We start from the raw sequence: 14170 nt of genomic DNA, 5'->3' as shown, positions 1-14170 counted from the left end.
ATCGAATGGATTAAAGGATGAAACGGAAAAAACCAAAATCGACCGGACAAAAGAGAACGAACACAAACCATAGAAAACTTGAGGGAGAAGACGAAACGAACGAATGGATTAAAGGATGAAACGAAAAAAACCAAAATCGACCGGACATTCGATGAACGAACACAAACCCTAGAAAACTTGAGGGAGAAGACGAAACGAAACATGGTTTCCATGAGGGAGATCACAGAAAGAAAGAAAAAGGAAAAAATATCGAGGAAGAAGGGTTGAGAAGAAGATGAAATCGGTTTGAAGGAAAAATCGAAGACGGATTGCGCTGAAGGACGAAATGAAATCGGTTTGAAGGAAAAATCGAAGACGGATTGCGCTGAAGGACGAAACCGGATTCACGAACACGCGTATCGCCGTTCAAAGGGGAAGAGTGAAATCGTGTTAAGGAAACCCTAAAACTAGGGTTTCCTTAACATTGGGCCCAAACGGGGGTTAGGGTTGGGCTAACCTAACCCCACAGCCCAAACCCTAACCCCAAACACCCTCTAAATCTTTTCCTTCAAATTTTTATTTTGGATTTTGAAAACATTGCTTAAAAATACATCACAATGCAATAAATTTAGGTCTATTTCTTATAATTTCAAAAGCTAAATAAAACAAATGATTACAAAACAAATTTTTTTTTTTATAATTTACAAAAATTTGACTTATTTTTAAAAAACACGATAAAGAATGAACAACGAAAACATAAAATCTTATAGAAGAAGGAAACATCTGTAGTCTTAATTTAAGAAGGAAAAATGCAGCAAAGAGTTCGATTTGGTAACTTATTCATTTTTTGTTTATGATTTATGATTTTTAATTTTTTAAAAAATGTGTTTTGGATAACTAATTCATTTTTTTTTTTTGGAAAAGTGAAAATGAAAAAATACAAAACTTTTGTTATTTATTAAACATAAATTTAGAAACAGAATTAAAAAAAGACAGAGAAAAAGAAACGAAAAAGTAGTTACCAGATGGACCAAATAATTATGAAACGATCCAAATAACAAATCTTCCGATGGTTACCTTGGATCAGCACGCTATCGGGCCAAGGCTAACCCTCGGACCATTTCCTATGAGCCCGGCCCAAAAGCATTAGACTGGATTTAAAAACCTATCTATAAATTGATCATTTATATCACTTTCTCCTTCCTACAGAGTGAAAACCCTAGTTTCTCCGCATTCACTCGCCCCAAAATGGCCGCCGCCGCCGCTCGCCCTTTGGTCGCCGTTCAAACTCTCGAAGGCGACATGGCCACCGATTCCTCTCCGACGGTGCCACTTCCCGATGTCATGAAAGCTTCTATCCGTCCTGACATCGTCAGCTTCGTCCACTCCAACATTTCGAAGAACAGTCGCCAACCCTATGCCGTAAGCAAGCGCGCAGGTCATCAAACTTCCGCCGAGTCATGGGGTACTGGACGAGCTGTTTCGCGTATCCCTCGTGTTCCTGGTGGCGGTACTCACCGTGCTGGTCAAGGAGCTTTCGGAAACATGTGTCGTGGAGGTCGTATGTTTGCTCCGACTAAGATCTGGCGCCGATGGCACAGAAAGATCAACGTAAATCAGAAGAGGTACGCTGTTGTTTCTGCCATTGCTGCTTCTGCTGTTCCTTCTTTGGTTTTGGCTCGTGGCCACCGGATCGAGTCTGTTCCGGAATTGCCGCTTGTGATTAGCGACTCCGCTGAGGGTATCGAAAAGACCTCTTCCGCCATTAAGGTGTTGAAGCAGGTCGGTGCTTTTCCTGATGCTGAGAAAGCGAAGGACAGTCATGCCATTCGTACTGGAAAGGGTAAGATGAGGAACCGTCGTTACATTTCACGAAAGGGTCCGTTGATTGTTTATGGTACTGAAGGTGCCAAGCTTGTCAAGGCCTTCCGTAACATTCCGGGTATCGATATTGTGAATGTTGAGAGGTTGAATCTTTTGAAGTTGGCTCCTGGAGGTCATCTTGGAAGATTTGTTATCTGGACCAAAACTGCTTTTGAGAAGCTTGATTCCATTTATGGGTCGTTTGAGAAGTCTTCTGAGAAGAAGAAGGGTTACGTTCTTCCAAGGGCGAAAATGGTCAATGCTGATTTGGCTAGAATCATCAATTCCGATGAGGTTCAATCTGTTGTTAAACCCATCAAGAAGGGTGTGAAGAGACCTTCATTGAAGAAGAACCCCCTCAAGAACCTTAACGCCATGTTGAAGCTTAACCCATATGCTAAGACTGCAAGGAGAATGTCTTTATTGGCTGAGGCACAGCGCGTGAAAGCTAAGAAGGAAAAGCTTGACAAGAAGAGGAGCATCCCGAAGGTATCTCTAAAATTTGCCTTTGTTAATTCTGTCTTCTTTATTACTGTGTGGTTGGTTACAAATAGTATGAAATGCGATTTATTATTCTGATGTAGGGAGATGTTAAAATTGCATTGAACTCTAGGATGGTTTATACATTCTTACCTTTGTGGCGCCGTTTTTAACTGTTTTGGAACCATATTGTTCTGTTTGTTAGATTCTATAGTATGGCATAGAAGAGAAATAGATGCTGTCAAGGTTTTAGTTCCCGTTCTTCCGAAATTTCTTAGCAAACCCCTCTTCTTTAACTGATACATATCATCTGTTTCTCATAGACAGTGTTGAACCATTTTTGAATTGGTGGTTCATTCTTTACTTTGAATTGAACTGATTGCTATAAGGTAGGATTAAAATTTTGATGTCATGGGAGATTTCCAGGTTCTAAATTTATCGAAATGTTGATTCACACCTTACATGGATGAACCCATGAATCATGGAAATATTGGCGTCTCTGGAGATTTAATACTATAGCTTTAAGTAGCTTGGGTGGTTACTTTCTTCTATTGTTTGATATGTGTGATATTGCGACCCCTATTGACCTATGAGGGCATTTTGTTTTCAGGAGGACGCTGCAGCAGTAAAGGCAGCAGGCAAAGCATGGTACCAGACAATGATTTCAGATAGCGATTACACCGAGTTCGATAACTTCTCCAAGTGGCTTGGTGTCTCACAGTGATTTCCTTTCTCCTCCTTTGATATTTTCATAGACCTTAGTTTGTTAATTAAATTTTGTATGCTGTTGTTGCTCCTTTTCTTGTTTTGTGTCATGGAGGAAATTAGGTCGAGGAATAGTCAATATTACACACAATGGAATCACGAGCTTGAGCGTTTCCTCCTTTTTTGCCTCCTTTCTTGTCTTGGTGGTGGAAGAGTATTTACTTTTGGAAATGAAATTGAACATCTCAAGAGCTTTAGGAAAATCAGTTTAGTTTTTTGGTATCAGTAATTTGCACTGAGGTTTACACTTCTAATCTTATATTTAAATTTTGAACCCATTGTTTTTTTTTATTTTTTTATTTTGATAACTTTGTACTGCATTAAATCGAATTTTCATGCTATTTGAGGGTTTCTGAATTTATAGTATAATATCTATACCATCAGGGCATAGACTAATTCTGATGGTTGTTGGTTTGTTTAAAGATCAATAATATGTTCATGTTACAATAAACAAATATCTTGAAATGGATAGAATTACTTTTATAAGTAATCTTAATGAAATTTTACAAGGAAAGCTTGTTAGTGTTTTTTTGAGTAAATAACGATGTTGTGGTGTAAGCTTTAGCTTTTATGGATAAAAAATTGATCGGGCAAGGTTGATGAAGGATGAGCATTTTTTTTTAAGGAATATTTGCAATTATAGTTATTACAATATTTTAAAACAATTGTTAATATAACAAAATCTCACATTTTGGAAAAGATTACGAATTTTTTTTCTTCATAATCTTCCTTTCTCTTTTTCACTATTCACTTCTTCGATATTCTTCCATATTAATACTACCATCATATTAGTGTATGCTTGCTATCGACTTTCATAGTTCAGTCCAAGATATTTTAATATCTCCAGCCCTAAAAAAGGTAACTTTATTAAATTAGATTTTTTGTTTTTAAGCAAAATACACCAAATTTTAAAAAGAAACTAGATACTAAAAAAAGTTGAGCATCGAAATCGATGTATTTATTCGTTGTCGAAAATGATCATCATCTCTAATTCAGAAGTTATCAGTGTTGAGGACCGATAGTATATTTTTTTAAAGTTTTTCTTTCTGGAAGGAACCTTTTCAAAATCTTATGTTAGGATTAAAATACATTTGTTTCCTTTTTAAGAAGATTTTGCAACAAAATTTAGGAGGAATGGTGCAATTATCTACGAGTATTGTGGGAGAACTATTACAAGTTTACATAATTTGATATTGCAAGTGGGAAGTTGGGGTTCCAATTTCAACTGGGACAGGTTTAGACTAGAGGGAAGGTGACTGCTAATGCAGTGGCTATCAACTTTATTGATATCTTAAATCACAATTGGGTACCAACTAGGAAAAAATTGTCTAATTATTCGAGAACGCGCTAAGTTAGTGGATGTTGGTAAAGAATAGGGAGTTAGAGTGATTGTTTTTTGCTTATGTAGAAGAGATGTTTCATAACCTCACTATTGGACTCAACTATGTCCGTTTGGGTCAAATGAAACTTTCCTTTTTTTCGACTTAATTGGACTTAAAGCCCAAACATTAATATCAAATTTGATCCTATATAAAATAATCATTTATTTATAAAATAAACTAACATTTTATGACCTGTTCAAAATCTCGACCATTTCTATTAATTTTAAAGTTCATAGATATATTGTTTATTTTGAATAATTATTTAAATCCAAATAAGTTTCTGAATTTTGGTACCAAAAGGCAGAAACATAACTGAAAAATACAAAGTGTAATTTTGTTTTGTTTGAATACATTGCCATCCTAAATCATGACAAATTAAATTCATGAAATATTGGATCTAAAGTATTTGACACGTCCATTTTGTCAATGACAATCTTATAATTTTTTTTGTACCACAAAAAGGCTATTAACATTAAATTCCTATCGACCTTACCGTACACCATTCTGCATTCCTCTTCATAAAAAGCACGTTTTTTTCAACTTCTTAATTTTATTTTCATCATCATCATCATTTTAAGAATAAAATTTCATATTTAATTTATTGTCTCAATTTTTCTTATTTATTTTCTTTCTAGAAAATGTTGCTTAATTTCTTTTGTCATAAATTAATTAGCTAGATGATTTATAGTCGCTATCACCAGTACTTGATGCATCATTATATTTATCTGCAAACTTAGTATAGGTTTAGGAATTCAATTCTTCTCAATTTTATACTTTCTATATTTATATGATATGTATTATATATATTGTTGAACAGGAAATTTTGACCAATTAAATCACGCCACGTCATCACAGCAAAATTGAGATAATTATAATTTGATTGGATTTAGGTAGTCAAGTTTTCTCATACCCAACCTAGTTCAAGGCCCTAAAAAAAATTGGGCCAAAGAAATAATGGACCCGAGCTTGCGCAAATAAGTGGGTCGAGTTCGAGCCCACCAAGCAAATGGATCCAAGCCCAAACCGATCGAGCAAATGGGTCCGAGCCTAAGCCTGTCAAGAAAACAGGTCCAAGCTCAAGCCCAACAAGCAGATGGGTTCAAGCCCAAACCCAACAAGCAGATGGGCCCAGGCCTAAGCCCGCCCAACAAGCAAATGGGCCCAAGCCCACCTTAAGCCCATCGAGATTCTCTATAAATAGAGACCTTCTCATTCATCAAAGGGGGACCTTTGATTGAAGAGAAGAATCGAAGCTCTGAAGAATTGAAGACAAAAACTTCTGAAGACTCTCAAGACGTGCAAGTTATCATCAACCTCAAAAATCAACCTTCTGAAAGATCGAAGACTTGGAAGATCAAACTTTCCTTGAATTCCAGAAGATTGAAGCTTGAATTGACTTGTAGTTACAACTTCTTGAAGATCAAAGACCACGAAGTTTTAAATTTTACTTTTTGTATTCGAGAGAAAGAATCAAAGGAGTAAATATTAGAGATTGTATCCGCAATACATAAATCAATACAAAGTTCGATTCCACGAATTAAATTTCTCCTGAAATCTCGTGCGAACAATTTGGCACGCCCAGTGGGACCATCTCTACCTTTCATCTCTTTCTCTTTTCAAAGAACATCCAAAGAAAATCATGACATCTCAAGGCAACACTTCCAAAGCTCTCAGTGACATCGGCAAACGGCCAAACACCCGTAGCCGCTCAAGGGAGATTCAATCATCCGAAGATATGCCTCCTTTTGAAGTTGCAAAGAATATTTGGGAGCAAATCTCTAAGCCACCAAAAGGTGGAATTGTAATCAAAGAGAATCCTGCGGTTGATGAACACAACTCGTTGTCTGAGTGCTCAAACGAGGAGGTTCCACAGCCAAATATAATGTCAGTTATGGTAACTAACGTGGATACAAGTGAAAATAGAATGGCAGAGCTTGAAAAGAAGGTGAACATGCTCATGAAGGTGGTGGAAGAAAGGGATTATGAGATTGCATTTCTAAAGAATCACATTGAAAGTTGTGATGCTGCTGAATCAAGTCATAAACATACTGTCAAGAATACTGACAAAGGGAAGGCAGTTATGCAAGAAAGTCAACCACAAAATTCGACCTCAATCGCATCGTTGTCTGTCCAACAGCTGCAAGAGATGATCGCAAGCTCCATCAAAACGCAATATGGTGGACCTGCTCAAACTTTCTCCTTGTACTCCAAACCATATACGAAGAGGATCGACAATCTCAAAATGCCGAATGGATACCAACCTCCCAAGTTCCAACAGTTTGATGGAAAAGGCAACCCAAAACAACATGTTGCTCACTTCATCGAAACATGTGAAACTGCTGGTACGCGAGGAGATTTATTGGTCAAACAGTTCGTTCGAACTCTCAAAGGAAATGCCTTCGACTGGTACATCGATCTGGAGCCCGAATCCATCGATAATTGGGAGCAACTTGAGAGGGACTTTCTCAACCGTTTCTATAGCACCCGACGTATCGTCAGCATGATGGAGTTGACAAACACAAGACAACAAAAGGGAGAACTAGTCATCGACTACATCAACCGATGGAGAGCTCTGAGTCTTGACTGTAAGGATCGACTCACCGAACTGTCTGCAGTGGAGATGTGCACCCAAGGCATGCATTGGGGACTTCTTTATATTTTACAGGGAATAAAACCTCGCACGTTCGAAGAGTTGGCGACTCGTGCCCATGATATGGAATTGAGTATCGCCAATAGAGGAGCAAAAGATTTCTTGATTCCAAAATCGAGGAGTGACAAGAATGAACTTGATGACACTAAAAAGATTGCAAATAGTGTCATAAAAGAGTCAATGGTTGTTCATGCAACTCCTTTGAAATCTTTCTCTAAAAGAAAAGAAACAAAAATTGAAAGAAAGCATGATGGTGATGAAAAGCGACAGTCAACTCTTAAAGAAAGACAGGAAAAAGTTTATCCATTTCCTGACTCTGATGTTGCAGACATGTTAGAGCAGTTGCTAGAGAACCAACTTATTCAACTGCCAGAATGCAAACGACCAGAACAAGCAGGAAAAGTAGATGATCCTAACTACTGCAAGTATCATCGGGTCATCAGTCACCCTGTTGAAAAGTGTTTCGTGTTGAAAGAGCTAATTCTAAAGTTGGCTCGTGAAAAGAAGATCGAGCTAGATATTGATGAAGTAGCTCAGACGAATCATGTTGCGATCGAGATGACTTCAAATGTTCCGCCATTAACACAACTTGATCATCAAAGAAAAAGCTTGATTTAATTTGGGACTTCTGCACCTATACTTGTTCTATTCCAACAAAGGATCGTGGCGATAAACTCCCAAAATAAAGAAGCGCATGGTAAAGATGATGGCGAAGGATGGATAACAGTCACTCGTCAAAAAGGGAGACAACCAAATTCCATTCAAAAGGAGTCGCGATTCCATCAAAAGTATGCAAAAGGAAGCATCTCCTATAAAAAGAAAGGAAGAAGGAACAAGAAGATGTGGAATCCTAAGCCCATAAAAGGAAAAGATGAGGACTTCCTCCAACTTCGACGATCGATAACTTTGGCAGAATTCCTCCCAAGAAGTTTCCTTGAGGATCATCCAGAAGAAATACTTGAAGTCACTGCATGCCATGCTGCCAGCATAGTAGAAGTCGACAACAATTATGGATCTTCTAAAGAAGTCAACAATTCAAATGAAATTAATCAAAGGACCTCTGTCTTTGATCGTATCAAGCCTTCAACTACTCGATCTTCAGTCTTTCAAAGATTAAGTATGGCCACGAAAGAAGAGGAAAACCAATGTCCAACATTTATTTACACTCGAACTTCAACTTTCAAAAGGCTGAGTATCTCCACATCGAAGAAAGATCGACCTTCAACATCTGCTTTTGATCGTCTAAAGATGACAAATGATCAACAACAAAGAGAGATGAAATCTTCGAAGGCAAAACCATTTCGTGAAGAAAATGATGACGATAAGATTCACAGTTGTGCCCCGTCACGCATGAAGAGGAAGTTGTTTGTTGACATAAATAAGAATGTTCCTTGACTGTGAAACCAAGATTTATTATCTTCACCAATCCTACGAACGAAGGAGATGAACAAATTCTTGTTGAAAATAAAAACTGTTAAATATACAAAGCTCCTTATTGCAAGAGCCTAAACTGCATGGTGCTCCTAGCCCACAAGAAATTAAAAGGTGAATGGCAAAAAAAAAAAAAAAAAAAAAAAAAAAAAATTGAACTACGTTATGACTTGATCCCTATGTTATAAAAAGGGTACGTAGGCAGCTTAAAATTCACTTTAAGTTCAGTCGCACGTAAAAAAAAAATATTATTCTTCATTGTGATGATGTAAGCGCATAGTAAATGATGCGTAAACAGTATAAAATGAAATTTAGGAGCAGTCACACCAGAATAAGAACATTCTCATCACCATTCAACAAATTCTTGTATTTACAAGAATACAACTAAAGAAAAAAAAAAAGAATGGGGGCAAAGGGGGCAAAGTTAAAGCCTCCACTTGAAGTTCTTAAATTCTTCGTGTGTAGCGTTCAGGCTCTTTTGAACCGTAGCTAGCGCCTCTGTGGCCTCTTTTGTGACAACAGAGATGTTTAATTGTTTACCTTCGTAAGGTGCGGTTTCGCCTCTTCTCCAAAATGTTGACCAGCGAACTCTACTCCTCTTTGATATGTTGCAGACAAGGATCTTTCCATGTGTTGTGCCCAAGAGGATCTTCATCTTCATCTTCTCCCATGTGTTGCAGCCGAGAAGATCTTCATCTTCATCATCTCAAATATGTTGCAGCCAAAAAGATTTTTGTCTCAAGTATATTGTAGCCGAGAAAGTCGTCGTCTCATATATATTGCAGCCGAGGATGTCGTCGTCTCAAATATGTTGCCGCCGAGGAGGTCGTCCCCTCAAATATGTTGCAGCTGAGAAGATCGTCATCTCAAATATGTTACAACCGAGAAGATCGTCATCTCAAATATGTTGCAGCCAAAAAGATTTTTGTCTCAAGTATATTGTAGCCGAGAAAGTCGTCGTCTCATATATATTGTAGCCGAGGATGTCGTCGTCTCAAATATGTTGCCGTTGAGAAGGTCATCCCCTCAAATATGTTGCAGCTGAGAAGATTGTTGTTCTTAAATATGTTGCAGCAGAGAAGATCATCGTCTCAAATATGTTACAACCGAGAAGATCGTCGTCTCAAATATGTTGCAGCCAAAAAGATTTTTGTCTCAAGTATATTGTAGCCGAGAAAGTCGTCGTCTCATATATATTGCAGCCGAGGATGTCGTCGTCTCAAATATGTTGCTGTCGAGAAGGTCGTCCCTTCAAATATGTTGCAGCTGGGAGGATCTTCACCATCATCATCATCTTCAATGTGTTGCAACAGAGAAGATCATCATCTTCATCTTCAATGTGTTGTAGTGGAGGAAATCATAAACTTCATCTTCTCACAAATGTTGCAGCCGAGAAAATCATCATCTTCATCTTCTCACATATGTTGCAGCCGAGAGGATCATCATCTTCATCTTCTCATATATGTTGCAGCCGAGAGGATCATCATCATCATTTTCATCTTCTCACATATGTTGCAGTCGAGAGGATCATCATCTCATTTTCATCTCCTCACATATGTTGTAGCCGAGAGGATCTTCACCATCATTTTCATCTTCTCACATATGTTGCAGCCGAGAGGATCTTCATCAGCATGTTCATCTTCTCACATATGTTGCAGCTGAGAGGATCTTCATCAGCATGTTCATCTTCTCACATATGTTGCAGCTGAGAGGATCTTCATCATCATCTTCATCTCACATATGTTGCAGTCGAGAGGATCATCATCTCATTTTCATCTTCTCACATATGTTGCAGCCGAGAGGATCTTCACCATCATTTTCATCTTCTCACATATGTTGCAGCCGAGAGGATCTTCACCAGCATGTTCATCTTCTCACATATGTTGCAGCTGAGAGGATCTTCATCAGCATGTTCATCTTCTCACATATGTTGCAGCTGAGAGGATCTTCATCATCATCTTCATCTCACATATGTTGCAGTCGAGAGGATCTTCATCATCATCTTCATCTCACATATGTTGCAGCCGAGAGGATCTTCATCATCATCTTCATCTCACATATGTTGCAGCCGAGAGGATCTTCATCATCATCTTCATCTCACATATGTTGCAGCCGAGAGGATCTTCATCATCATCTTCATCTCACATATGTTGCAGCCGAGAGGATCTTCATCATCATCTTCATCTCACATATGTTGCAGCCGAGAGGATCTTCATCATCATCTTCATCTCACATATGTTGCAGCCGAGAGAATCTTCATCATCATCTTCATCTCACAAATGTTGCAGCCGAGAGGATCTTCATCATCATCTTCATCTCACATATGTTGCCGAGAGGATCTTCATCGTCTCCATGCGGTGTAGTCGATAGAACAATCGTCGTCGTCTCCATGCGGTGTAGTCGATAGAACAATCATCGTCGTCTCCATGCGGTGTAGTCGATAGAAAAATGATCGTCGTCTCCATGCGGTGTGGTCGATAGAAAAATCATCGTCGTCTCCATGCAGTGTAGTCGATAGAAAAATCATCGTCGTCTCCATGCAGTGTAGTCGATAGAAAAATCATCGTCGTCTCCATGCAGTGTAGTCGATAGAACAATCATCGTCGTCTCCATGCAGTGTAGTCGATAGAACAATCATCGTCGTCTCCATGCAGTGTAGTCGATAGAACAATCATCGTCGTCTCCATGCAGTGTAGTCGATAGAACAATCATCGTCGTCTCTCGTCTCTATGCAGTGTAATGGATAGAACAATCATCGTCGTCTCCATGCAGTGTAATGGATAGAACAATCATCGTCGTCTCCATGCAGTGTAGTCGATAGAACAATCATCGTCGTCTCCATGCAGTGTAGTCGATAGAACAATCATCGTCGTCTCCATGCGGTGTAGTTGATAGAACAATCATCCTCGTCTCCATGCGGTGTAGTGGATAGAACAATCATCATCGTCTCCATGCGGTGTAGTCGATAGAACAATCATCCTCAAATTTGTTCAAGCGGCAATCCATCCTCAAATTTGTTCAAGCGGCATCTCGATCCTCAAATTTGTTCAAGCGCATCATCTACACACTTCACTCGTATGAAAAAAGAATTTGTGAAAAAAAAAAAGGTTTAGCTTCACTCCTATGAAAAAGAAGGGTAAGTAAGTAAAAAAAAAATTGTTAAAAAACATTGGGGTAAAAAAAAAAATTGCAAAAGAAAAAGTTTGGAAAAATGGGGACAAAATGGTTGAATTTTCTTTTTAACAAAATTGTAGAAAAAAAAAAAGAAAGAAAGAAAAAGATAATAAAAAAGAAAAAAATTGAAAAAAAATGAAAAAAAAATGAAAAAAAAAAAGAACAAGAAAAAGATAATAAAAAAAAAGGAAAGAAAAATGGAAAAAGATAAACGGTAATAAAAGAAAAGGAAAACGATAAAAAAAGAAAAAAGAAAAAAAAAAAAAGAACTACATCTGCCGCATAAAAAAAAAGAGAGAGAAAAAAAAAACAAGAAAAAAAAAAGTTTTAAAAAGAAAGTAACTAAAAAAAAAACTTGAAAAAAAAATGTTAGAACAAAACGATTTAAAAAAAAAGAGAGAAAAGAAAACTTTTTCTAAAAAAAAAAACAAAAACAAAAAAAAACAAAAAAAAAAGTTAAAAAAAAAGAAAGGACAGGAAGAAAAAAAAATGAAAATGAAATAAAAATAAACAAAGAAAAACAAAACTAAACTAAAAGGAGTAAAAATGTAAAAAAAAAAAAAAACATATATGTATATTGAAAAAAAAAAGATGAAAACGTGAAAAAAAAAAGGGTAAAAAGTAATTGAAAAAAAAAAGAAAAAAAAAAAAACAAAAAATGAAAAAGAAAAAAAATATATATATATATATATAGAAAAGAAAAGAAAAGAAATAGAAGAAAAAAAAAGAAATAAGAAAAGGAAAAAAAAAAGAAAAGGAAAAGAAAAGAAATCTCTCCAAAATTTAAAAAAAAAAAGGGGTTTTTTTCTCTCTTCTCTGTCTCCTTTTTCTTCTTCATCTGTGCTCTTCCTTACCAATTGAATGAAAAAAAAAATCTGTTTTTTTTTTTTTTTTTTTTTTTTCATCTATCACCTCTTCTTCCAAATCATGAAAAAAAAAAAAAGAAGCACATCGGATTCTTTTTTTTCTCTCTCAAATAAAGAAAAAGAATTGGAGGATCAAACACATATGCAATGAAAAAAAAGTTAGAGAAGATGAATTGGTGTGAATTTTATTTGCAAGCTTCTTCCCTATTTATAAAGGATGGAAGGTAGCAAATCAAATCTTTTCTCAACAAACTAAATAAAAATCTTCTTAACAAATAGTTAGATTAGGTGAGATTATAGGAGAGAATTTCTAACCTCCTCTATTCTTTTCCTTTATTAAATAAAAAAAAAAAAAAACCTTCTCTTTTTTTTTTTTTTAAAGATTAATTAAGAAAAAAAAATGACATTCTGTTTTTTTTTAAGCGTTAAAAAAATTTCAAGTCTTATCCCTCCCATATCCTCTTCATAATTAAACCTTAAAAAAAAAAAAAAAAAACCTCAAATCTTGGAAAAAAAAAATCCCCCGATTTTCTTTTCTCATCTATTAAAAAAAATGTTTAAATTTTATCCCAAATCATAAATGGATTTGAAATGAAGTAAAAAAAAAAATGGCAAACTTTTCAAATTTTATCCCAATTCGCTAAAAATTCAAATTAAGAGAATATGCAAAAAAAAAAAAAAAAAAAAAAAAAAAACTTTGACTTAAATTCATATTTTGATGAATTGGCAATATTCCAATTTTATAAATGTTAAGTCTCAATCCTTCCATTAAATTCATTGGTAAAAAAGAAAAAGTTCAATTTCATTCAAGTTTTGGCTATATTCCAAAATAAATAAATAAATTGTGAATTAAAATCAAAATTCACTACAAATTTGATATTGGGCTGTATCAAAACTTCATTTTTAATCAAACTTATGTCCAAACGCATAGTTTGATTAATTCGACATATTAACTGGAGCAAAAGTCAAGAACAAGATCACTTGTATTTTTTGTTTCAGCTTATCATTTTCGAGATTCATCCACCCATACACGTGTACAAATCTCGAAAAGGGGGCATTTGTTGAACAGGAAATTTTGACCAATTAAATCACGCCACGTCATCACAGCAAAATTGAGATAATTATAATTTGATTGGATTTAGGTAGTCAAGTTTTCTCATACCCAACCTAGTTCAAGGCCCTAAAAAAAATTGGGCCAAAGAAATAATGGACCCGAGCTTGCGCAAATAAGTGGGTCGAGTTCGAGCCCACCAAGCAAATGGATCCAAGCCCAAACCGATCGAGCAAATGGGTCCGAGCCTAAGCCTGTCAAGAAAACAGGTCCAAGCTCAAGCCCAACAAGCAGATGGGTTCAAGCCCAAACCCAACAAGCAGATGGGCCCAGGCCTAAGCCCGCCCAACAAGCAAATGGGCCCAAGCCCACCTTAAGCCCATCGAGATTCTCTATAAATAGAGACCTTCTCATTCATCAAAGGGGGACCTTTGATTGAAGAGAAGAATCGAAGCTCTGAAGAATTGAAGACAAAAACTTCTGAAGACTCTCAAGACGTGCAAGTTATCATCAACCTCAAAAATCAACC

General features: G+C 36.5%; 1 protein-coding gene across 1 annotated transcript; it reads left to right on the top strand.

Moving 5' to 3' along the window:
• Positions 1-1171: 1171 nt before the first annotated feature.
• Positions 1172-3309, top strand: LOC103486445 (60S ribosomal protein L4). Its single transcript, XM_008444410.3, has 2 exons — positions 1172-2331; positions 2933-3309. Exons 1-2 carry the CDS (start codon positions 1228-1230, stop codon positions 3044-3046), a joined length of 1218 nt encoding a protein of 405 aa, XP_008442632.1. The 5' UTR covers positions 1172-1227; the 3' UTR covers positions 3047-3309.
• Positions 3310-14170: the final 10861 nt, after the last annotated feature.

The sequence above is a fragment of the Cucumis melo genome, chromosome 4, assembly GCF_025177605.1.
Source record: "Cucumis melo cultivar AY chromosome 4, USDA_Cmelo_AY_1.0, whole genome shotgun sequence".
Lineage (NCBI taxonomy): Eukaryota > Viridiplantae > Streptophyta > Magnoliopsida > Cucurbitales > Cucurbitaceae > Cucumis > Cucumis melo.
Note: the sequence above shows the minus strand (reverse complement) of the source record. Positions and strands in the feature narration are given on the sequence as shown.